The following is a 27328-nucleotide window of genomic DNA, read 5'->3' on the forward strand; positions in this document are numbered from 1 at the left end:
AGCAGGAATAAGGTTGGAAAGTCCTCTCCCCATGTTGAAACCTTCAACACTTAAGATGGTCACTACGAAATCTGGCCATGGCTGATTGGAAAGGCCGAGGGCCGCAGCATGTTAATGATAGGCCAGGGCGGTTGCCAGCATACCACTGATGGGATGGAGTACGGCTTCACACTGGAAGCAAACGATGTTTTCGATCCATAGAATACATGTGATATACGTGTTCGTAAAATTTGCTGAATCGAAAGTCCTGTGGTCGGTCGATGAGCAGTACCATGGGTACAGGGATCAGGAGAAAATTTCCTTCCTCTTCAAATCTATGTTTGAATGTTTCCCGGACCATCGCCAATAGTCTATTGTACGTAAATAAAAGTACCTACCTAAATAAAATCATAGGTTGACATTCCGAATCCAGTTTCAACCGCTTATTTCTGGGATGTTCAAGAACCATCTAATAGGGATAGAAGGTCAAGCGATGAGCTTACCCAGTTCTACAATTAAAAACTCGTATGTTACTCGTTAACAAGCTCGACGATTCTTCGCGGATTTTGAGGCATGAACCTGCTACCTTCCTTTCTGCAGTGTGGTACCTTTTCTTAAAAATTGAGTCTTAAAAAATGCATATTTTTTAGTATAACATATCAATCGACTGCAGTATTGCTTTTAGTTCCAATATTCTTAATGTAATAGATCTGTAGACAAAAACTTATATGAGTCTTTCGTATGAAATAAGTTAAGTTCATAATATTAAAAAAAAATTTAGTAATTTATTGATTTGTTCATTTACGTCGCACTAGAGCTGCACAATGGGCTATTGGCGACGGTCTGGGAAACATCCCTGAGGATGATCCGAAGACATGCCAGCACAATTTTGATCCTCTGCAGAGGGGATGGCACCCCCGCTTCGGTAGCCCGACGACCTGTACGCGAAGCCGAGCACTTTACGGTAGAACAGTTTAACGAGGACCCATACCGCACACCCTCGGTCCCTACACAGACTGATCCAAGTGGTCACCCACCCGCACACTGACCGCAGCCTGTGATGCTTGACTTCGGTAATCTGCTGGGATAAAATTATTTGTAGTATCGTAAATTGGCGTTCATTTAATTTAGTTGGCACAAAGACCCAACAGTAACAAAAGAAGTAATAATCGAAACAAAAAGTAATAATGGAAATAAAAGAAGTAATAGTAGAAGTTATAAAAGTAACAACAAGTTTTTAAATAGTTAATGCTCTATTATCATTCCTTCATTTTATACTTTTGTGAGGAAATGACAAATCTACTAATAATTAAAAAAACTGGTTAGGGTTAGGTGATTTTTGAAATGAATAATGCATATTTATATAAGAAAACAACTTATAATGGTCATTTTTTTCATGTACCGGTTTATTTTATTTTATTTCAAAAAGACGTGAGCGAATGACAAATATATATAAATTTTTTTTAGCCTAATTTGACGTTTTCAAATGTATTTTATACACAGGGTTTCCGAGAGTTGAAAATGAAAACATGCTATTATGTTGTTAATCGAAAATCATTTAATTTTTTATTAAAACAGATAAAAATCCCTGTTCACTGCCGCTCACCAATCCCGATGATTGATTCACAATAATTGCTGTTTCTTAGCCTAAAAAGTTTTTTCTGCAAAAGTTGAAATTATTCACTTATAATGCATGTCATTGTGTGATTTCTAATGAAGATGGTAGAGCAGTGATTCTCAACCTTTTTTTTGTGACGGCACACTTTTAACGATTTCGAAATTTGACGGCACACAATGAAAAAAATTAGTTTAAAAGTTATTTATTTAACTATAATACACTGTGTTAAATAGTTTGTGATAATAATTTTGAATGTGAAATAAAGTACTACAAAATCACATTTATTAAGGGATTAATTATTTCTTTCGACTAATTTTTTATTAGTTAGTAACAGTTATTTATGCTTTTTGCTAGTTATTAATTGTTTGCTTGTTTTCTATAGCTAGTTTTTTTGCTGATTATTAATTCTTGTCAACTAGTGTTTTTGCTGATTATTAATTGTTAGCTTATTTTTTGTTAGTTTTTTTTATAACTTTTAATTGCATAGCTTACTTTAATGATTAGCTTTTATTTAAGTTTGAAAGTTAATATTCAGCTTGCTTTCCTTTGATAATTAATAATTTTAATGATCATTAAATTTCCTACTTATTTCAACATTTTTAAAACTGTCAACGACAATTTAAACACTTCCTTCTGATTTTAAGATTGTCAGAGACAAGACAATCGCTGACAAAGATGTTCCCGCGGTTAAAGAGTGAAAAAATTATAATATACACTTTTCTTTAATTTAAACTTTACTCGTAATTCAAAATTCATTATAATTTTTACTGTATCATTTTTAATATTTGGCGGCACATTTTAAGAATTTGGCGGCACACAAAAGTGCCGCGGCACAGTGGTTGAGAATCACTGTGGTAGAGCATAGCTGAGAGGTAGCACAACAGGACATTAATTAAAATAACACAAAGAAATGAAGGCAACCTGGCGTCAATTTCATATTCAACTCCAAAAGTTTATTTATTTATTTAAAAAAAAATAAATATCGAACTGTTTCTCGCTTTCTATCTAAAATAGTTAATCCTCCTTGTCTGGCACTTATATAAACCTTCATGTTTAGAGTGACAACAGTAATTTTAAAAAAAAACATTTAAAATTAAAAATGATAACAAATATGATGAGTTCTCAACCTTGATTATCATTTACTAAAAAGGCTGAAATATTAATAAATACAATTCGCGCAGGGGCGGATTAAGCATACGCGGAGCCCCAGGCCATTCAAATTTTTGGGACCTTTAGATTAAATTTTTTTCTCGTATATTTTTTATTTATTGAAATATAAAAGTATTTATAGATCTTTTCATTTAAGAAAGCATATTTAACATAAAAATAAATAATAATAAATTAAATTTTACTTTATTTTGTTTAATTAGAACTAAAAAAATTATCGTATTTTATTAATATATATTTCAAATGGATCATTGTTTTTCTTAATTTTTTAAAATTTATTTTCAAAAAAGTTTTTTTAATGGGGGCCCCAGGCCATGGCCTAGTCTTGCCTAATGGGTACTCCGCCCCTGAATTCGCGCATGAAGCTAAGATCAGCATTTGACGAACTTCCTTAACTGTAATTTATAACAGCATATAAATGTAATTTACACCAAAAAATAATTATTGTAAAACGGTTAATTAGTTGAGACACCGATTTTAATCTTAAAATATAACGTAATAATATAATATCATAGAATTACGTTATAATAAAGAAACAACTCTTTTAGAAATCAAAAACAGAGAGAATCTCTAAAGAAACAAACTCTAAATAATCAAAATCAACTAGCAGAGTTAAATTTAAAAAAATACTACTGGTAAATACTTTTAAATTTAAAATGCAAAAATATTTTACAGGAAAACAATGACCTTTTTGATTTCTATCAATTTTATTCTGATAACAACCGAAAAAATCTGGAAATATATGAGCCGCTCAGAAGCCAATGCTGTTAAGTCCATTTTTTGATATTTTCTGATTTTTGGAAATTTTAATGAAATAAATAATAATCTTCTTAGTTATTAAAGGATTTACTCGCTGGGTACTTTTTTCTAGGTTAGACAGCCCTTTTTTAAATAGCTTCTAAATATATTGTATAATAATTTCAGAAGCCATTGTGAATAAGTCCACCTTTTATCAATATTTTTTTACATAAACTTTGAAATAAATTTCTTATCTTTTTCAGCTGCCAAAAGGTATAAGTCCTAAAATTTTTAAGATGCTGTCATCATTTCAAAAAATATTTACGTTTTTATTTACACATCTTGTACATATCTTGTTTTTTTGCAGAGTTTACACCTCGAAAAAAGACTATACACTTTTCTAATTAAATTAATAAACCAAGAATTTTAAAAACTAAAATATCAAAAAGCATTAATTTTCTCAATTTTTGTGTTTTGGACTTAACCGCATTGGCTTCTGAGCGACTCATATGTGGGAAAACTGGATCCTACTATGTTATTTTACGGTCATCAAAAATGTATTGGCAACAATGTGAAAATTACGATACCATTATTAGATTTTTATATATAGTTAGATTTTGTCTTGAGTTGATTTAAAGTTTTAATATATTGTGTTGTTGTTGTCTCTAATGCCACTTGCCAACCAGCAAGTTTGCTTGGTGAAACCAAGCGAATTTAAAGCAGAGGCTGAGTTTCTCGTTTCGTCCCGCAGTGGACTGATCGTTAAGACACGGTTCCCAGCAGATCTCCGAAGTCAAGCACCACTGTCCTGCTGTCAGTGTGCGGGTGGGTGACCACTTGGATTAGCGCAATCTATGGCTATGAATACCATTTTAGCCACACATACACACAAGTCACAGCCCGTTTTAAAGGACGAATCCATCCATTCTTTCATCCGCAGATCATTGTTTGTTGTACGAATTGATCTGAACCAGAGAACGATCAATCTCCAATTCAGTGCTTTTAGAGTTGATTTGTTATGAGAACTTTAAGAACTGAGTAACCCAGCAGATTTAACGTGCACCAGTCACCATTTACTACACAGCGAATCTTCGACAGTTGGGTACCAAACTCACGATGACCTACCAACTAGGCTATCTTGGCCCTAGTATATTGTTCTGAGGGAATGCCGTAACACAATAAATACAAATTTTAAACAATGTTGTGGCAATATTTTTTTAATCAGTAATTGAATTTAAAATTTATTTTTAATTTAATATTCTAAATTTCTACAGTCTAAAATTAAAATAACTACAGTTACATGACTAGAAAAATCTATCACACACAAACTTAGCATTTTTGAAGACTCGCTTGATATTTTAAAACTAATGGATTAGTTTTAAGTTAGTTGAGTTATTTTATGCATTATATTAGCACAGAGTGTGCCTAAATAATAGAACTAAAACCACCTTGGAAATCTAAACTGCTTTTACGTATCTAGAAAAATCTATAACATAAGTTAATTTAACTCTTGAAGAATTGTTTAATATGTCAAAGCTAATTAATTCCACTGATCCATTAAATAGATTTTCTTAGCACAGAATACTGGAGTTGTAAGTATTTTGGTTACTACAATTTTAGTCTAGAATAGTTCATCACAAACAGCAAAGTACTCGTAGCATTCGTGAAGAATGGTTCAACATAAAGCTAATTGATTCAGTTTTGTGTCATATTATGCATCAAGTACCAAAACATTAGAACTTCCTTTTTTTCCAGTTTGGAAAACTACAGTATTCTTACAGGTCTTGGAGAAACCCATCATATACATTAAACTTAATTTGAAGAACAGTTTAACACGTTAGAAATTCGAGAAAATTTAGTTATTTTACACATTCTCGCATTTGCAATTGGAAGTATTCGGAAAAAGTATATCACTCTTACAGGACTAAGAAAATTGCTAAGACTTGCAGCAAACTTAGCAATTTTTAAGAGCTTCTTTTGACATAAAGTCAGTCGAGGTAATAAAAAGTAGATTAAATGCCTTTATAAATCTCAATTGGTCAATTAGCACAATTAAACATTACGATAATGAACACACACATTTAATCCTCATTTTTTTAAATCAGCACAGAGATAGTTTGGGAAATTTCCACTTCTTCTTTTTCTTGAAATTTTCTTCTTTGACACGGTTGACTGCATTCTGCACAGCAGCGACAGCCTTGTGCTCTTCTTTTTTTGTCAAAGGAACTTCGAACGTCACAGCACTCTGCTTCCTTGGCGACCACTTAAAAACTTTCCTCAACACAGCAACCGTTTCCTTTTCGTCATCTGGTGATAAAGACACTGTTACTTTTTCGCCAGTCGAGCAACTTACCGTTTTAGAAGTCGACTCCTGAGCGCGATCTTCGTTCCTGGACAGTCTTCTGGCCACTCTTTTGGCCAAAAGTTTGTCGATGCTTTCAAAGTCGATTCTGGTACAAGAAATTATCCGTTCTTCGTGCAATAAAGGTACACTCTCATCTATACCTTCTATTACCAATGGCCATACAGAAGGTGTTGCCATTGAAGAGTTTTGATCAGTTCCCGGAAGCACAGATTTACCACTGCGAAGCACTTTAGGGCTGGATGAAGCAGACGGTTGGCCTATAGGTATTCGACTTTTTTGTAATTTATTACTGCATTTGTTCTTACTTGGGGATGCTTTATTCCTTTCAATATCCTCCAGAATAAGATTCAAATGTCCAGAAGTGAATAAATCTTTGAAAGTTAAAACTAGGGCTGCTGCTTGTCTGGTCTGAACTTGGCTGCTCGTTCCAGGAGAGGATCTTCTCTTTTTCTTTCTGGTCGGCGGTGATTCATCTTCCAAAAGCACTCGAAGGGCGAACAAAATTCTTTGCACTAATGGCATATCTGTAAAAATAAAATTGTTTTAAATATTTGTTAGAATATACCAAAAGCCACAAAAATGATCTAGAATTTCAAAAATGAATTTAAGTAAAAAGGAAGAAGATAGAAATTTGCGAATCACTGCGTTCTGCTTTCAGAAACTGAAAGAACTTTCATAATTAATTAAAAAGTTTGTCAGCAGACGTCACAGCTATCAGAATAAAATGATGGTCAATGTTTTCTAAAAAATCACCATTTGTAGCAATAACTACAACCTGTAGCGAACACAGTCTAAGGATAAAATAAGCAGACACCAATCTGTAAATATATCAATTGCAATGTTTTGACAAGCAGCAGAAAACATTGTTTCAGATGTTTTCAAGCATTCAGCACCATCTATTGACGAACATTATAGTTTATTTTGAAAGTTTGTGAGAAGAAAAATTTAGTTTCCTCGGCAGAATAAACCGTACTTTTTTTTTACTGATTCCGCTTATACCTAGAATTTCAAAAAGAAATAAAAGTAAAAAGGAAGAAGATAGATGCCAATCACTGCGCTCTGCTTCAGAAACTAAAACAACTTTCAAAATTAATTAAAACGTTGTTAACAAGTGTCACAGCCATCTGAAGAAAATGACGGTCAATGCTTTCTAAATAACCATCATTTGTAGATATAACTACAATGCGTAGCAAAAACTGTCTAAGGATAAAATAAACAAACCTGTAAATACATCAATTTCAATGTTTTAACATGCAGCAGAAAACATTGTTTCAGATGTTTTCAAGCAGTCAGCACCATCTATTGACGAACTTTATAATTTATTTTGAAAGTTTGCGAGAAGAAAACTCTAGTTTCCTCAACAGAGTAAACCGTGCTTCGAAAAATTTTATTTGTAAATTAAAAATTTTAATAAATTGCAATTGTATGTGTACGATAGACACACTCAGCAACACATGTCGCAGACAGTACAAACAGACAGTGTAAAAATTGAAACAGACAGTGCAAAAAGTGAAAATGTTATCCGTTCATTTCTAAATTCTTGCCCGAAACTGACTGAAAACTATGCTCATTCCAGTTAGTTTATAAACTTATTTTTGATTTTACAACTAAATTAACATGCATAAGAGAGTTCACATTTTGTTAAAATGTACTAAACAATCCACCAGTTTTAAGCACATAGCTTCCTAGGGAATAGAAAGAAGAAAAAAACATAAATAACGAAAACGGATTTTTTTACGGATTTTTAAAAACGGATTTTTTACGTTGCAAGTACATTTTCTTACAAAATATTCTTAACCCCTTAACGATCGGTTAATTTTCAAGAAAATGCGGAATAAAAGTGCCTATTTTTTTGGCTTTTGTATTTGTATTGCGTATTTGATTAGTGCTGCAACTAGTTTAAAATGAACTAACTATCTACAATTACCTTAAAAATATCCTGGCACTGCCATCAGGTGTGTAAAATGAGGAATAGAATGTTTTCCGGGCAAAAGAAATGAATTAGTTTCATTTGTTATTGGCTCGTTACTACTGAACACTCCAGCCCGTCAATATCACGGGAGCGGGAAATAGCGGGCGAAATCTCACCCCGTCATTTTCACGGGAGCGAGAAGGAAGAGGTTAATAAAATGACAAAATGTTGAGAGGAATATGCTAGAAATTTTCAGAATTATCACCATTTCATTGAATTCAGTTGAATACATAGCATAAATGTACACGATCCAGATGCGGTTATGCAGAACTAATTTAAAATTAGAAACTCATGACACTGAAAACGTATAGAGTTAAAAACTGGAACTAACAAATTCTTTCAGTTTTATGGTTTTTGTGGTTCTCCTCTCCATGTAACTCAAATGTGGGTTATTTCCATCAAAAATTCCACCGCGAAAGCTAGTTTGTCCCAGAGCTTGATCCAGGAGTTCGCTTTTTATTTTATTTTATAACCGTAATTGAGCAGCCGACCCAATTTTGGGTTTAAGATTACTAACATTCAATTCAGTAGCCTTGTAATTTTGAACCCAATCCAATGAAAATCTTGGATAAAGTATTGAGAGAAATTTTTCCTTCGTGGTGGACTTTTTTGTGGAACTAGCCCGCATTTGGGTTACATGTAAGAAGAAAACCACGAAAACCTCCCACGGTTAGCCTGAAGGGAAGGAGACTCTAACCCAGTGATTCTCAACCACAGTTCCGCGGCACTTTTTTGTGCCGCCAAGTTCTTAAAATGTGCCGCCAAATATTAGAAATAATATAATAAAAATAATAATGTTTTTTTTTTTATTGCGAGTAAAGTTTAAATTAAAGAAAAGTGTATATATATAAAATATTGTATATATTTATATATACATTTGATAATTTTTCCACGCTTTAAGCAAGCTAAATACTAACTTTCAAACGGAAATAAAAGTTAATCGTTAAAGTAAGCTTTGCTATTAATAGTTATAAAAACAAATTGACAAAGGATAACTAACAAAAAAATAAGCTAACAATTAATAATCAGCAAAAGAACTAGTTATCAAGAAATCACAAAAAAATAGCAGTTAATAGTTATAGAGATCAAGCTAACAATTAATAACTAGCAAAAAAAATAATAATTGTTACTAACTAATAAAAAAACTAGTCGAAAGAAATAATTAATCCCTTAATAAACGTGCTTTTGTAGTGCATATTTTTTTTATTTCACATTCAAAATTATTATCACAAACTATTTAACACGGTGTATTATAGGTAAGTAAACAAGTTTGAAACTAATTTTTTTTCATTGTGTGCCGTCAAATTTCGAAATCGTTTAAAGTGTGCCGCCCCCCCAAAAAGGTTGAGAATCACTGCTCTAACCCATGGTTCGTCTGCCACTAAGGATATTTTGCTTCAACACTGCGATGCGAATTTGAATCGACCAGCCATCGTAGGGATTCGAACCCGGTTCACCTCATTGGAAGGCAAACGCCCCATTCCCTGTGCCTCCATGGCTCTCCAGGAGTTCCCTTGTCTCCTGTGTTGGTTTCCTTCAAATTTCAAGACCTTGGAGTCGAGCATTGATTATCGTAAAACTCAGAATTAGATCGGCCGTTCAACGCCGGTTATAATATAAATTAAATCTTCCGCTCTCTGTGCTTCTCAGCGCATGCGTGAAAATGAGCAAATCGTAGATTCGGCAAGGGATAGAAATGGTAGTTTTAGCAAAAGGCAGACATAGGGAGGCATGGACGTGATGCAGAGCAAGCAGTTTCAAAATAGTAAGTGCGCCAAAAACATCGATAAAGTGAGCCAAAGGGTGAGTTTGGCGAAGTTCCCTCTTGCTGTAGGGCAGTGATTCTCAACCACTGTGCCGCGGCACTTTTGTGTGCCGCCAAATTCTTGAAGTGTGCCGCCAAATTTTAGAAATGTATATAATGCTTTTTTTATTACCAGTAGAGTCCCAAAAGATTTTAATAAAACTATTCATAAAATTGTTAATGACCATTTGACAACAATAGAGGAGAGAATTGGGTATAATATGAAAAAAACACAACTACTTCGATTTAGTAGGAACAACATATGACGCAATGCTAAACGAATGGAATTTAGTTGTTGTTTATTTAGTTATTGTTATTAGTAGTTGTTGTTATTTGTTTTAGTTGTTGTTGTTTATTTAGTTTCAATAACTTTTCCTTATAATGCAATAAAATCTGGCGAGCAGCTATTTAAACGATCGAACACTTCGTTTGTTTATTTGTGGGTTGAAGTTAGGCTCGCAGAAAATGCCGTTCATGGGTTAAATTTAGTAGGAACAACACAACCTGTGACGTAGGCTATATTATACCCAATTATTAATTGTTTTACAAATTTAGATATAAAAATTTTTTATTGGGTTCGTAATCCATTTGTAATAACGAATACTTCTGTATTTAAATTAACTTTGAATGAACTAAATTCGCTTTCTAACAATCGAGATTTAATTTTAAAATATTCGGTAGAATCAATTAATTCATTTTGGATTAACATTAGATGCGATTATTCCATGATAGCCAAAAAAAGCTTTAAAACTATTATTACAATTTTCTACATCTTATTTGCATGAATTTGGATATTCAGTATTAATTATTAACCAACATAAAAACGAAAAAAAAGATAGACTGTTGAATGTAGAAGACGATATGAGAGTTGCATTATCATTTTTACGACCAAATATAAATGAAATTATGAAAAAACATCAAGCTCAAATTTCTCATTAAAAGTATTCTTATTATTCATTTGTAATTAATCCCTTAATAAACGTTGTTTTTGTAGTACATATTATATTATTTTACATTCAAAATTATTATCATAAACTATTTTACACAGTGTATTATAGGTGAGAAAACAACTTTTAAAATTCTCTTTTTCTTTGTGTGCTGCCAAATTTTGAAATCGTTAAAAGTGTGCCGCGAGAAAAAAAAAGGTTGACAATCACTGCTGTAGGGGTTGCATCAGGGTTGCCAGACGTAGTATTTTTAATACTACGGTAGTATTTTTTTCACCAAAAAAAGGGGTATGGTATTTTTCGTAGTATTTTTTTAAAATGTGGCTTTTTTTTTTATTTATTTATTTTATTTTCATTTCCTAAAACAAAGAAAAGTGCCACTCTAGTTTTGAGGTAAAAAACAATTTTTGAAATAATCCAACAATTTATTTTCTATTAGTCACTGTATCTAGTGATGATTGTGAAAAATAAAAGTTCATTTATACTAGTAGACTATAATATAAATTGTTTCTAATGCACTTTGATTATGTAGATTTTACGTTTCTTTTCTATGTAGGATGTGAAACAAAATATGAGATTTTATATTTTCATTTAGGTTCAATTTTATACAACTTTGAAATAAATCATTTATGATACACAAGAGACATTATTATGATGCACACAACTCTTTGTTTATTCTTCAAAAGACAAAGTTGCTGATAAAAATATTAGTTACTACACGTATATCTGAAGTATAATTGCACAGAAGGATAATTGTTTTAAGATAATTGTTAAAGGATAATTGTTTTTCAATTATAATATTATTTTATCCTCAACTAAAATAAATTTAAATATAATTCTAAAAAACTTTAGCCAGACGATATAAATAATGTTAATAATAATAATCGTCTGTCTCAGTTTTCGTCTGCATAAGCTTTCAAAAAAGTCCTGTAGATAGCGCTTAAGACATGTAGTATTTTGTAGTATTTTTTCGGATGAAGTCGGAGGAATTTTTTATTTTCAGAGTCTGGCAACCCTGGGTTGCATCCTTTTAGGAATCAGTTGAAGCGTTGCCTAGCAGTTACAAGGTGAGGAAAGAAGGATTAGACATGACGCCCTGGTGAGTGATCTTAGTTTCTCCCCCCTTATTGTGTTACTTAATGTTATGGAATCAAATTGTAAACAGGAAAATTTCAATAATTAAAATTTAAATTAACTTTAATATGTGTAATAGATTTTTAACTCTAATTAACATGATACATACTAAAGTAGTATCAATAGTTGTATCCGACGATTAACGGTATTCATGCGCTCCGTATTCCCGACACTATTGCTTTTCGCAATCTATATATATTTCTCTTACATGGCGACAAGAAAAAGCCTCATTACAACTCCCCGAATGGCAACGCTAGAAAATCGACCAATGATTGCCGCTAAAAATGTCACATGCCAAATGTAGCTGAGGTGGCTCAACATATAGCGCTTTTAAAAACGGAAACTGAAATTACCAGAGAGAGCATAAGCTAGGCAGAGTGAGTAGTCCTTGTCGATAGATCTCTATTTTAGTATTATGTCGAAAGCGCTTTTTTTCACGAATTTATATATTACGAATTAATTTGACGATTTTTGATTTATATCACGAATTTATTTGTTTTATTATTGTTATTAGTTATTCATTGAAAAATGAGTCTCAGTCGTGCTGTTACGCTTTAAGATTTTATACTACAGCACATTTCTAATAGGTTTAACGAATTACATGTCATTTATTTCAATTCAAATTAATTTTAATGACTTAATATTTACTAAAAAGATGTAATTATTTTTTGTTATATGGATTTGAATGATTGTTTTGAATTCTTAGAATTTTTTGCATTTGCAATGTTAGTAGCGAGCGAAGCGAGCTTGGTTTGCGAGGCAAACCATATAAGATTGCGTAGCAATTTTCGGGGGTTGGCGAGCGTTAGCGAGCAGGGGGCTCAGCCCACTAGTTTATACTAACGCGATATCATAAAAATTAAATAAATTTTAAATATTATATAAATATTAATATGAATTCGGAAACAACAAATATTTCGAAGATTCATAATAACGACTACGTTATTATACAGGATTTCGATATTCGTCACATTTCGGCCTTATTGTTGCGGAATGATTCAGTGGCGAATGGGTGCATTAATTAAAGAAACTATATTTAAAAACAAACAAATTTAATAATACTATGTCTTTGATGATAAAATACTATGTCTTTGATGATAATATACTATGTCTTTGTGATAATATACTATGTCTTTGTTATACTATGTATGTTTGATGATAATATACTATGTGTTTGTTCATTGGCGAGCGAGCGCAGCGAGCCATGGTTCACGGCGTGAACCACATAGAATTGCGTAGCAATTCTCGGGGGTTGGCGAGCGTTAGCGAGCAGGGGGCGGAGCCTCCTAGTATTTAATATTTGCTTAGCCAACTTTTACTTTGCCAAGATTTGAAAAGAAAATTACCAAACTTTCACTTAGAAATTAAAGAAACCGGCTCTTCAATTTAATGATAAAAATAGAGGTAGTTCTGACTCATTCGAATATTTTATATTTGCTTAATCGACTTTCACTTAAACAATCTTTGAAGTGAAAGTTGATATGAAGGATAACTGACACTTAAATTTATGATCTCGATGTGGCAGCTGTCAATCCTTCAGGATCTTCATAGAATGACATATAATAGTTAGTTTTATTTTGTTTATTAGAAGAATTCTATCAATGTTCTTATTGGCTTTTAAAAAAGTATATTAGCTATTTAGATTGTACATGGTGAAAAAATCAAAGCATTAGCTAAATGAGAAACATATTAGCAAAATAAATTATGAAATATTGCAGTTACTCACCTAAACTCAACTAAATGTGTATAATAAAATAGTTAATGCTAGAAATTATGAAAATTTTAGAAAAAAATTTTATTATTTAAAAATATAAACTTTAAATCCTAACTTTTCCTTGTGAGATAATAACCCTCAAAAAGTCTCTCATTTTCAAGAACACAAAAATGTGTTTTATCGCCAAATGAAATATTTTTTGGTGATCAGCATTATTGAAATCAATTTGTAGTATATTAATTAACATTTCTGATAAAGTACATAACATTTTAGAACAAAATAAGGATGTTTTACATACAATAAATTGAAATGCATGGCTGTTAGCATTACCCGAGAAATACCACGTGGAGGTCGCCATGCTGCATTTCTAATAGGGGAGTTTTGATTTTGGCAGTTCCTCTTGCCTACTGCCAATAGAAGTTTCAATTAAATTTTTTCCAAAAAACATTTTTTTCCGCAAAGCTCTAAGAAATTAACACTAAGCAGAACACAATTATAGATTTGGCATCTTGGAGCAATTACTGAAAGGCTGTCAAATGACTTAACTCTTGACAGGCCAACATAAAGTTGTCAATGACTAAAAACTTGTTTACTCAATACTAAACTGGTTTTCTCAAAAATCTGATCTTGTGACTTATTTATAGTCATGGAGAAGGCCAGCCTAATTAATTCCTAATTGAGTTTAATTTAAATATTATCATGTTTTTAGGGCATGAATCTGAATTGAACAATCTGATAATACTCACTCTGGTTATTGTTTCCGTTTCTAAAAGCGCTATATGTTGAGCCACCTCATGTGACATTTGCCATGTGACATTTTTAGCAGCAATCATTGGTCGATTTTCTAACGTTGCCATTCGGGGAGTTGTAATGAGGCCTTTTTTTGGTGCCGTGTAAGAGAAATATATATATAGATGCGAATAGATTAGATTGATTTTGGAATTTTTGAAGTTATACTTCTTATGCGACTTCCAACAAGGTTGGTCCCGCAGTGGACTGATCGTTAAGACACGGTTCCCAGCAGATCACCGAAGTCAAGCATCACTGGCTGCGGTCAGTGTGCGGATGGGTGACCACTTGGATCAGTCTGCGTAGGGACCGAGGGTGTGCGGTATTGGTCCTCGTTAAACTGTGCTACCGTAAAGTGCTCGATTTCGCGCGCAGGTCGTCGGGCTACCGAAGCGGGGGTGCCATCTCCTCTGCGGAGGATCAAAATTGTGATGGCATGTCTTCGGATCATCCTCAGGGATGTTTCCCAGACGGTCGCCAATAGCCCATTGTGCAGCTCTAGTGCGACGTAAATTAACTACAACAACAACAACAATCGAACATGGTTGCGTTAAACGTTTAACGCTACTTTTTTATTGGCTGGGAAATCACGTGGTAGGATCCAGTTTTCCCTCATTCATTTCCATATTGTTTTGGTTCTCACTAGCATAAAAATAATAAAAGTCATAAAAGTATCGTTTTTCTATAAATATTTTTTTAGTTTGTTTTGATACACATATAATTTAATAGGGTATTATTTTTTATTTTCAAATTTAGTGGATAACAATTGTAAAAAATGAGTGAAAACAATCCCACGGACAATGCGACGGATTTAAGGTTATGTCAAGGTACGGCTCTTGTGAATATCAATTGATTGTTTCTCTTCTGAAAATACATTAGGACGCATTCACATACATTATTAAGGCTACACAGTACCCTAAAATTCGCAAAAATATGCAAAAAAATATTTTTGCATTTTTGGGTGGCTAATGTGGTTGGGAAGCAAGTTGAAAAATTTTGCATCTGAGATCTAATTAGTTTTAGAGATAATAGGATTTTTCCGAGTTGTGTCAGACTCACAATTTGACAAGCGAGGGGGCGTGGTTAGTTTCGTTTTCTTTTAAATCTAAATTTAAAACTTTTTTTTTCAAAGAAAGACTTATTTTATTTCGATGATTATTAATTTTCACTTTCTCCAAAAGTTATCAAATTTCACTTTCACTTCTAGAAGCATTGTTGTTTATTTATGTTCGGTGTTTGATGGATGCGTTCTAAAGTTGTGTTTTTACTAAATTTTTATTTATAAAAAGTCTTTTTTAAGACTAATATTTTTTAATTTATAAATACATTCGTAACAGAATATTTGTTATACTTGATTGACTGAATATTTATATAATTATGCTAGCTATTTCTTTAATCCTATTGCTTTGTTTGTCTAAACCAATGTTACGTGTATTTTAGCCGATACAGGTTACATATAAATTTTAAATGTGAAAAAATATAATACTATTAATATTCAAGTAAATTAGTGCTTTTGGACCAGCAACAAGTTTGTTTATAATATATTAAGAAAGTAGGACTGTACAAGCATTTTTAGTTTTGGTTTTATGGTTCTCTTTACTTTAAATGTCATTTTCTCAGACTTTCTTTTTTGTTGATGCCACTGTTTTCGATTCCCTAAGGCTTTTTTCCCTTTAAAGATAAAGCCTTGAAATTTTTTGTAGAAACTTTTATGTATATACAGACCAAAAGTTAGTATGGATTTCAGTGTGAGATGTATACATTTTTTTTAATAAAAATTTGAAGTTGGAGTTTTTAGAATTTTCGGGTTTTCCACGTGTTTAGTAACGATAAAAATAATTAAGATTCAACTAAGTATCAGAGCATCAAATCCATACTAACTTTTGTTCCTAATAATCTAAGATATTTATATTATTTAAAATAACTGAAAAATTTTGAAATTAAAAAAGTTATAAAAATTTAAAAAAATCTTGAATTTTTTAAAAAAATTTAAATTTTTTAAATTGTGGTTTGTCGATTTCCCTTTTCTTTTTGAAAATCAGTTTAATAATATAATACAAATGAAAATCTATTATTACTTTTAATATTACAGGCCTTAAAAAATTTTTTTAAAAAAGGGTACCGTGTAGCCTTAATACAAATACATTTTCCAGGGCGAGACGATGAGGCAACCACAAGCACTTCCACTGGTTCCAGAGGTCCACGAGGGAAAAATGCACAATATTACCGTTATTACAGAGCACGGAAGCGAGTGGAGCAGGAAAAAGAGTCGTTGAATAGAACTAGTGATCCTTCTACGATTGCTGATTCTTCTACAATTAACGTCGCAGGTTGCGAAGTTTAACTTCTTTCGCGCGGGGGGACTCCACGCACTATTTTTTAATTTTTATTTTACTACAATTATACTTTTTGTAATAGGCGTCTCAATGTTACTCGATTACCCCACACATCTCAAATCACGCCTCTCCGTTACCATGGATTCCGCAGATCTTCCTTCTTTTTTTATCACAGCAGTACGTTTCAGTACTGTACTGCATATTGGCTTGGGGAAAAGCAGGATTTGTCCGGTGCAGAGAGGGGAAATCGCATACCCTTGAAATGCGTATTCTACTTACAAAAAGTTTTAATAGCATTAAAAGATTTACTTCATAAATTTATAACTTGACAATGAACAGCCAGCCCAATTCTGAGTTCACCACTATCGATGTTACAATAGGCTTGTAATTTTATACTCAACCCAGAAGACAAGGAACTCCCAGGTCAAGCATCGGGACAAACTAGTCTTTTTGGAGGACTTTGTGGAACCCGCATTTGCGTTACATAGAGAGGAAAGCCCACGAATACCTCTCAGAACTCCTTCAGTTTCGTGGTTTTGGTGGTTTTCCTCTTCATGTAACTCAAATGGGGGTTATTTCCATCTAAAAGTCCTCCACGAAGTCTAGTTTGTCCCATATATATTGTCGAGTCTCAGTAGCTCAGGGGTAGAATTCGCTTCTATAAAGCCGAAGATCCTCGGTTCGATCCGGGAAGCGGACACTCATTTTTCTATTTAGTTTATGAGCATTCCAGAAGCTTCTGGAATGTTCAGTCTACGTCATTTCCTCTTTCGTTGTTCCTAGGAAGCTTCTAGAACATTCTGAGATAGTATAAAAGCGATCCCGTGATTGTAGAGAAGAGTTCTTCTGGGCGCAGACTAGTTCCCGGTGCTTGTAAATTCCTGATGTTAATAAATTATCAAAACCTCATGTTGTAATCTTCACTAAATATAAAAACTTTAACGTGACAAATTTGGTGGAAGCGCCGGGTAAGAGTTAATCTCCCAATCAATATCACGGAGCAAAACACTGACTGGCTTAGAAGAAGCCGTCGAGTCCAAGGACTTCTACCTGAATTTGGACTATACGAAAAACCTAAAGAAGCCGTTCCTGAAACGACTGTGCCAAAGACAGCCATGGCCAATGTGCCAGAGACAGATATGACCACTGGGGACCAACAGGATATGAAACCTGCATTTTGGATGACGCCAACAGTTGCTGCTGAAGCCAGGAAACCAACAATCTTCCGGGGTACTCCAGGACAAGATCCGACAAAATGGCTGAAGGAATACCAGAGAGTGTCATCGTACAATCATTGGGATGACACTATGCAATTAGCTAATGCCTACTTCTTCCTGGACGGCACCGCAAGACAATGGTACGAAAACAACGAGGAATCACTGACGTCTTGGACTTTATTCGAAAATGGTTTGAAAGTGACCTTTGGAGACAGCCAATCCTACCTCAGACGAGCCAAAGACCACCTCAAGTCTCGCGCACAAAAATCTGGCGAAAGCATCCAGTCTTACATTCAAGACGTTCTCGGACTTTGCATTCAGGTTGACCCGACCATGTCCGAAGGAGATAAGGTTTCCCACCTCATGAAGGGCGTCGCAGAAGATGTGTTCCAAGCCCTTCTTACGAGAGAAATCCTAACAACAGCCGATTTTACAAAGTGGTGCCTGTACATAGAAGAAATGAGACAAAAGAGAGTGGGACGGTACAAGTTTGCCCGATTACCTAATGTTGTCCCTATGGCCTCAGTGGACGAAGCACCTGACTTGGCTGTGCTAATTCGTCAGATTGTCAGAGACGAAATTCAACATGTAAACGCGCAGCCATTCGAAGTCCATCCCCGTGAACTGCAAACTACTGAGGCTTCTATTCGAAACGAGATGGACCGATCCATAGCAGCCCTTACAACCAACCGACCTCCCTTTAGCACGACAGGACGCCCGATTGCAAGACCTCCTAGACGTTTCACTACATACGCCGCAAAGCCACAAAATAATGTTCCTTGGGTGAACCCCAACGAAAGACCGACTTGTGGCGTACCACGGATAACCGTCCGGTGTGCTTTCATTGCGGACGACCGGGGCATGTCGTTCGCTATTGTCGGGAACGCCGAACCATATTTAACGACTACCGATCCAACAACCCGAGAGGATATCCGTCAGCTGACTATGAAGACGATACTACCTACGACGCACCTCCCAGACGAAGATCCCCTAGTCCTGCCCGAGGACGGTCACCGATACGTCGTATGAGATCTCCATCGCCGATGCTGCACCGCCGTTCCAGCCAGTCGCCATCCCGAGAGGAAAACTAAGCCTTGCGCCCTCAGTGGGAGGTGAGGCTGCAATTTTTCGAAATCCTCCATTGGCCGCTAAATTGCAGGGAAACCACATCGACATTCTCATCGACGACGAACCCGTAAAAGCACTTGTGGACTCTGGAGCATCCTTTTCCGTTATCTCCGAATCATACAGACAAAAACGACGAAAAGTCATGTTCCGAGCCTCAAAAGACACTATCCTTAAGGTCGCCGACGGCAATTTTGTGAGACCACTGGGTACTTGTGTATTGCAATTGACCATAGATGATCGAACACAGCCCTACCAATTTACCGTGATGCCGAAGTGCAGCCATAGCGTTATTCTCGGTTTTGACTTTTTGAAAGCATCACAAGCCGTAATTGATTGTGGCCGAGCTGAACTTACCTTTGACGAACTTTTACAAGATCAACCAACGAAGCCTTGTACCTTTAACCTTCATGCTGTGTCTGACTTTGTCATCCCTGGCCGTTCCTTCAAACGCATTACAGTAAAAGCCCCAGAAAAACAAGAAGACATTGATTTAATAGTCGAAGGAAATAAAATTCTGTGCATTAATCAAGGAACTGCTATCCCCTCCTCTATAGCCTCCTTTATCAATGGCGAAACTTCAATATGGGTGGCTAATGGACATGCACAAGCACGTCACATCCCAAAAGGCATGTGCATTGGCTACGCTGAGCCTGCCAACTCCGACTACTTGAACACGTTGACGGAAGTACCTTCATACGCTGATGTTGAAGACTCAAAGCGCACTGACCTAGTCGACTACTCTCAAATGATGGCCGAAACCCTGAGCACGGAGCAGCGAATGCAATTGCAAAACCTGCTGAGAAGCTTTCAAGACGCATTCTACTACGGACTATCGCGCCAAGAATACAAAATAAAAGTGAAACACAAAATAGACACCGGAAGCCACCCAGCAATCAGCCAAAGACCATATCGAGTATCTCCTACAGAGCGACGCATAATCAATGACGAAGTTGACAAAATGCTGAAACGGGACATCATTCGACCATCAGAGAGTCCGTGGTCGTCTCCGGTTGTGCTAGTTTGTAAGAAAGATGGAAGCTGGCGATTTTGCGTTGATTATCGTCGCCTCAACAAGGTCACCAAAAAAGACGTTTATCCTTTGCCCAGAATAGACGATACTCTAGACTGTCTTAAAGGGGCCCAATACTTTACATCGATGGATCTGCACTCTGGTTATTGGCAAATAGAAGTGGACGAGGCTGATCGGGAAAAAACAGCGTTCGTCACTAGTGAAGGGCTATATGAATTCCAGGTGATGCCGTTCGGATTATGTAATGCTCCTGCAACGTTCGAGAGAACCATGGATAACTTATTACGTCACCTAAAATGGAAAATGTGCCTTTGTTATTTAGACGATATAGTTGTATTTTCGCACACATTTCCTGAACACCTTCGGCGATTACGCTGCGTGCTATCCTGCATTCAAGAAGCCGGACTTACTTTAAATCCCAAAAAGTGCCAATTTGGCGCCAACGAAATCAAAATCCTTGGGCATCTTGTATCCGGACGAGGAGTAAAACCTGATCCAGATAAAGTCGCAGCTGTACAAAATTTCCCTACACCGACGACTGTGCATGATGTCAGAAGTTTTCTGGGTCTGTGTTCTTACTACAGACGATTCATCTCAAAATTTTGTTTCCGTGCTAAACCCCTTCAAGAACTTTTAAAGGGAGACTCAAGATTCTGCTGGGATCAGGCCCAGATAGATGCATTTAATGACCTCAAATCGGCGCTGACTTCACAACCTGTATTGGCATTATTCGATGAAAACGCACCCACCGAACTGCATACCGACGCCAGTGGATATGGTATAGGAGCCGTGCTGGTCCAGCAACAAGACGAAGAAGAAAGAGTCATCGCATATGCTTCGAGGACCCTATCTAAAGCCGAGAGAAATTATTCGACCACTGAACGTGAATGTCTGGCAGCTATATGGGCAATAGGGAAATTCCGCCCATACCTCTTTGGGAAGTTCTTCAAAATTATTACTGATCACCACTCTCTATGTTGGTTAGCCAATTTACGAGATCCATCTGGTCGTCTAGCAAGATGGGCTTTGAGGCTTCAAGAATACGACGTCTCTATCATTTATAAAAGTGGAAGGAAGCATGCTGATGCAGATTGCCTATCACGAAATCCGGTTCCTAACGAAAACATTTCAGGAGTTGAGTCCCTTGCTGCGGTGACTGACTTTGCTTCGGAGCAACGTGACGACCCGCAGCTTGCCAAGCACATCAGAGTCTGCGAAAATTCAGCCGACTTGTCAAGCGCAGGGTTCTCCATGGTGAATGACATCCTTTGCAAGAAGAATTTTGACCCATCTGGAAAACAGTGGCTACCAGTCATTCCTAAGAAAATGCGGTTAGAAATTCTCCGCCATTTTCATGATGAACCTACTGCTGGACACCTGGGATTGACAAGAACATATGATCGTCTCCGAAAGAGATTCTTCTGGCCGGGGATTTTCCGAAGCGTGCGCCACTACATAACACATTGCAAAGAGTGCCAGCGTCGAAAAGCTGTCCCACTGAAGCCACCCGGCTACCTGATCCCCATACCTCCAGCCGAAGTCCCATTTCAGCGTATTGGTATGGACTTGCTTGGACGTTTTCCAAAATCACAGGATGGAAATAAATGGGTAATCGTATGCACCGACTATCTTACACGATACGCTGTGACAAAAGCTATTCCCAATGCAGAAGCTCCAGAAGTAGCAAAATTCTTTGTTGAAGAGATTCTTCTAAAACACGGAGCTCCGAGAACCATCATCACGGATCGTGGTCAAGTTTTTCAGTCGAGACTCATTGCCGAGATCAACCATCAGTGCAGCGTAGTTCATCGGATGACGACCGCATACCACCCTCAGACGAATGGACTCACAGAGCGCTTCAACAAAACTTTGGCAGACATGCTATCCATGTACATAGACGTTGAACACAAGACCTGGGATCTGATTTTGCCGTTCGTCACGTTTGCTTATAACACAGCTAAGCAAGATACCACAAAGCATACGCCATTCTTCTTGACGTTTGGACGAGAGGCTGAAACAACATTAGATACCATGTTCCAGTACCCCATCGAGGATTCGGAAACAGACTTCATAGCGAGGTTGAAGATCCGTGCAGAGGAATCTCGCCAGTTGGCTCGGATCCGCACTTTGGAAGCGCAAGAGAAAGACCGACGTCGCTATGATTCCAAGCATCGCGCAGTGTTCTATCAGCCTGGTGACTTGGTGTGGATTTTTATTCCTGTGCGCAAGGTAGGTCGCTCCGAAAAACTTCTCAAAAAGTATTTCGGCCCGTATCAAGTTTTGCGTCGCATTTCGGAGGTCACATATGAAGTTCAAGATTTTGACCCTACATCCAGGAGGCGTAAACCAAAGGACATCGTTCATGTTCTCAGGATGAAACCCTACTATGCACCAGAGGCACAAGAGGACTTGTTTCCAGGCACACCGAGTACAGACCAAAACATGCGGGTCGCCAGAGTTCAGAATCAAAATGCAAGAACTGATGTCTCCAAGGCGACCACGGCCTATTCCGGACCAATAACAAGATCACGCAGGAACCTATAACAGCGAGACGCTGTTCTTTTAAGACGGGAGTAATGTCGAGTCTCAGTAGCTCAGGGGTAGAATTCGCTTCTATAAAGCCGAAGATCCTCGGTTCGATCCGGGAAGCGGACACTCATTTTTCTATTTAGTTTATGAGCATTCCAGAAGCTTCTGGAATGTTCAGTCTACGTCATTTCCTCTTTCGTTGTTCCTAGGAAGCTTCTAGAACATTCTGAGATAGTATAAAAGCGATCCCGTGATTGTAGAGAAGAGTTCTTCTGGGCGCAGACTAGTTCCAGGTGCTTGTAAATTCCTGATGTTAATAAATTATCAAAACCTCATGTTGTAATCTTCACTAAATATAAAAACTTTAACGTGACAATATATATATATATATATATATATATATATATATATATATATATATATATATATATATATATATATATATATATATATATATATATATATATATATATATATATATATATATATATATATATGAGACGCCCGGTGGCTGAGCGGTAGCGCTTCGCGCTGTCGTGCCGCCACATGTCCCTGGTTCGATCCTCGGGCCGGGCAAGGTTGACTCAGCCTTTCATCCCTTCAGTGGGTCGATAAATGAGTACCAAGCACGCTTGGGTACTACACACTGGGGGTTTCGCGTTCGGCTGACCACCTAACCGGAACATCTGCTTCTGTACCCCAGAGCCAAAAGGTCAAGAAAACTGAGATGGGCACAGTAGGCCTCGGCCCTCTATGGGCTGTCGAGCCGCTGAGGTACATGAAAGCTGACGAAGAAGCAAAGAAAGTTGTATGAAACTCTGCATTAAAAAACTCGCTTATTATTACGTTTCTCCTGCGTGAAAATAAAAAGGCACTATCTTCCAAATTGTATCTCCAACTTTCATTTTTAATATTTATTCTAATGCGTTATTTCTGTTTCGATTTTTCATTTGTTTCAGACAGCGATAAGATATGTGATTAGAATATAAACAATCAACATTAACTTTCCTTTTAATCTTCATGTAAATAAAAATGAACGATCTTTTAAAACCAGGGAAGGAAAAAAAAAAGCATGTTTTGAGAAGAATTAGATAAAGCACTTTCATTCTTTAACGCTAAAGGGAAACTTTTATGATGTCGAATTCATTCGCTACCTTTGGAATGAGCGATAAGAACGGATGATAAGCAGTAAAATCTGTAGTTTAATAAGTGGAAAAATCTATCTCTGCCATCTGGCCATTTTTTTTTTTATAAAATTATAATCTCAATAAGTTTTCATCGCGCGTGGTTAGACCACATGCACTGCGACAAGTAAAAAATTGTTCTTTTGCTTAAAAAAAAAAAAAAAAAAAAGAAATAATTAAATAAGAAATAAAACATCATTAATAATTAATTAAGAAATGAAACATCATTAATAATTAATTAAGAAATAAAACATCATTAATAATTAATTAAGAAATAAATCGTTAAAATGAAATGCCAGCCATGATAAACAATTAACAATATTTAATTAAGAAAAAAGATTAAATCTAAATTGGTGCAGCTATTATAATCGCTGCACACTCGCTCCTCAGTAACTTTGCTAATTGTTACAAGGGCGCCGGCAGCGGCGTGCAAGAGGGTGCACTTGCACCCCCCTTGCTTTTTTTTTTAAACAATTAAAGAGATACAGAAAAATAATTTTGTAATAAAATATTTTTATAAAAAATATTTTTATTCAAAAACAAATAATTAAGTAACAAAATAAAATAATTAAAAACTAAACTCAGTGGCGCGACAGCCCATAGAGGGCCAAGGCCTACTGTGCCCATCTCAGTTTTCTTGACCTTGGGCTCTGGTGTGCTGGAGCAGATGTTCCGGTCAGGTGGTCAGCCGAACGCGGAACACCCAGTGTTTAGTTCCCAAGCATGCCTGGTACTCATTTATCGACCCACTGAAGGGATGAAAGGCTGAGAAATATAATAAAATAATAAAAATAAAATAATTAAGTAAACAAGTAATTGATACATAACAATTAGAAAATTGTTTAATCAAACAAGAATTGTAATCGTCTTGTTTGCTGTCCAAATCTGTTCATAACTTTTTCAATGAATTCTGAGTCATCTTTGATTCTTTTCTTATGCACACTGAGCATTCACAAACTTGGCAGATATCTAAGCTATATTTTTAAATTTCATTTAATAAAATGTAAATAATATTACATTTTCTATTAGTTATTCAGTTTAACAAAGGTGTATAACACAAACTGACTTCTCACAACTGTAAAACTTCATCAACACAATAAATACCAATGTTAAGCATGCACAAACACGTTAGTATACGATACTACTGTTTGCAGTTATTTGCGTTTCAATGCCAGCGCCATCAATACAGTTTCTTGTGGCAAAATTTGCAAGTACAAGAAATTCGTACTTTTTTGAAGTTATACTTCTTATGCGACTTCCAACAAGGTTGCGTTAAACGTTTTACGCTACATTTTTATTGGCCGGGAAATCACGTGGTAGGATCCAGTTTTCCCTCATTCATTTCCATATTGTTTTGGTTCTCACTAGCATAAAAATAATAAAAGTATTGTTTTTCTATAAATATTTTTTTAGTTTGATTTGATACACTTACAATTTAATAGGGCAGTATTTTTTTTTCAAATTTAGTGGATAACAATTGTAAAAAATGAGTGAAAACAATCCCACGGACAATGCGACGGATTTAAGGTTATGTCAAGGTACGTCTCTTGTGAATATCAATAGATTGTTAGGTTTTCTCTTCTGAAATTACGTTATGACGCATTCAAATACATTATTAATACAAATACATTTTCCAAGGTGAGACGATGAGGCAACCACAAGCACTTCCACTGTTTCAAGAGGTCCACGAGGGAAAAATGCACAATATTACCGTGATTACAGAGCACGGAAGCGAGCGGAGCAGGAAAAAGAGTCGTTGAGTAGAATTAGTGATCCTTCTACGACTGCTGATTCTTCCACAATTAACTCCGCAAGTTGCGAAGTTTAACTTCTTCCGCGCGGAGGGACTCCACGCACTATTTTTTATTTTTAAGTATCTTGTTAACAATGAAGAAATGTATCTTGAAAAAAATTAACAAATGAAAATATATGTAATAATAAAACAAAATGTAATAACAGAATATTTTAAATATTTTTTTTTCGGGGGGGGGGGTAGTTTGTTTGAGGGTTGCACCACCTCTTATATTATTCTGTGGGCGCCCTTGGTGCTGGTACAGTCCGTTTAATCACCTTGAGTCGTACAGACTTACCTGTACTTGTTGTTTTGGTTGTACTGATTGCCGGTGCTGGAACAGTCTGTTTATTCACAATTTCAAATAGCTGTTTTGAATATGCTCTTTGGGATTAATTTTTTTTTTAAATAAAGAAAAAATTGTCCACATCTGTGGTAAGGCCTAAGCCATATTTCTATTAAATCAGAATTTTAGATCTTAATTTTTTTTAAAAAAATTGACTTTTGAGGAGGTCATATTTTTATTTTTTTTATGAAGTGGCTGGGTGGCGCAGTTGGTTTGCCGTCGGCCTTCTGAACCCAAGTCTGCGGGTTTCAGGATGCAGAAAGTCCTCAGCGGCCATGTCGTACGATTATGCGGCATGTAAAAGATCCCTGGAGTGCCTTATTGGCTCTTGGCATTTCCAGCAAAAATTAAATTCCTAGTGCACTTTAGCATCCAAATAGAGTCTCGGTGCTGCCATCTAGTGTGGTAGAAACTAGACGTCCAAATTAACATGGCCAACGGTATCTTACCCATTGTGGTGGTCCTGAAAGAGTGGATACCACTTCTGGAGAACGCCTAAGTCTGTTCATCGGGAAGACTGATTGTGCAGCTCATAGGAAATGAAAAAAAAATTTTTTTTATTAATTAATCGATAACAAAAGTAAATCGTAATTTCTTGTCCCCTCTTAGTAGTGTCAACTGTACTTTGCCCTATTTTAAATTTCGCTTGTCTTTGTAAATAGAATAGGTGTTTCATGGTTACGCTATCTCCCCAATTTTTTGCTCTCCCCTACCATGGTATTCACAAATCTCGGTACTTAACAGCACGACATCACGTCCAGCGACTGTCCCCAGAAAACATGTAACCTTACTGCAAATAAGGCAAAAATATTGCAGTTTCAAACCTTTCATCCTAAAAGGATTAAAAAATATTTTTTAAAACTTTTTGAAAAAGCATTGTCACGTAGGTAAAAGGGTCACTTAGGTCCCTAATGACGTTTTAGCTGACGTCACACTATAGCGATAGGATCAAATAGACAGGGTTAGTCCTACGCATATATGGCAGTACTTTTACTTTCGTTACTTGTACCGCCGGAACAAGTAAAAAGTACGTACTTTTACTTGTACTTCGTTACTTTTTAAATTTCGTACTTTTACTTGTACTTTCGTTACTTTTTTAGGGAAAAAGTACAAGTATTTGTAACGGAAATGTCGAATGAAATCGTTACTTTTTTCTGAAGCTCGGTAAGCTTTCTAAAAAGAAAAAAAGGAAGAAAAAAAATTAAATTTAAAAAAATGCTTATGTTTTTTTAATTTATAAAATTAATGTGCAATATATATGCATTCACAGCTAACTTCGTGTTTAAACACCTTGACCTCCCGTGGAGAGCTTATTCAGCGTGGCTAAGCACGTTCTGAGAAATTCTCGCACCAGACTCAGTGACACCACTTTCGAAATGCAATTATTTTGCAAAATGAATAAAAATATTAATTAGCAAGTTATTTTCATTCATTTTCGAGTTTTATGCATTTATTTATTAAATTTTAAATAAAAAATGTTGGATTTTGTTATTACATTTTTCAATTTTCTTTTTGAAGTCACTATTAATAAATTTTTGT

The 27328-nt window shown here is 35.6% G+C and overlaps 1 protein-coding gene and 1 pseudogene across 2 annotated transcripts in view; one reads left to right on the top strand and one right to left on the bottom strand.

Moving 5' to 3' along the window:
- Positions 1–4703: 4703 nt before the first annotated feature.
- LOC107449110 (uncharacterized) overlaps positions 4704–27328 on the bottom strand; it is a 32248-nt gene continuing 9623 nt past the window's right edge. The window contains exon 2 of the mRNA XM_016064547.4: positions 4704–6391. Coding sequence (XP_015920033.3) covers positions 5604–6389 — 786 coding nt within the window. The 5' untranslated portion in view covers positions 6390–6391 and the 3' untranslated portion in view covers positions 4704–5603. The remainder of the gene's footprint in view (positions 6392–27328) is intronic.
- On the top strand, positions 15765–18871 carry LOC147809889 (uncharacterized; annotated as a pseudogene). Its single transcript, XR_015433850.1, has one exon. The product of XR_015433850.1 is annotated as an uncharacterized LOC147809889 (transcript).

Source organism: Parasteatoda tepidariorum, chromosome 5, assembly GCF_982258835.1.
Source record: "Parasteatoda tepidariorum strain Cologne lab strain chromosome 5, Ptep-v5.0, whole genome shotgun sequence".
NCBI classification, from domain to species: Eukaryota; Metazoa; Arthropoda; class Arachnida; order Araneae; family Theridiidae; genus Parasteatoda; species Parasteatoda tepidariorum.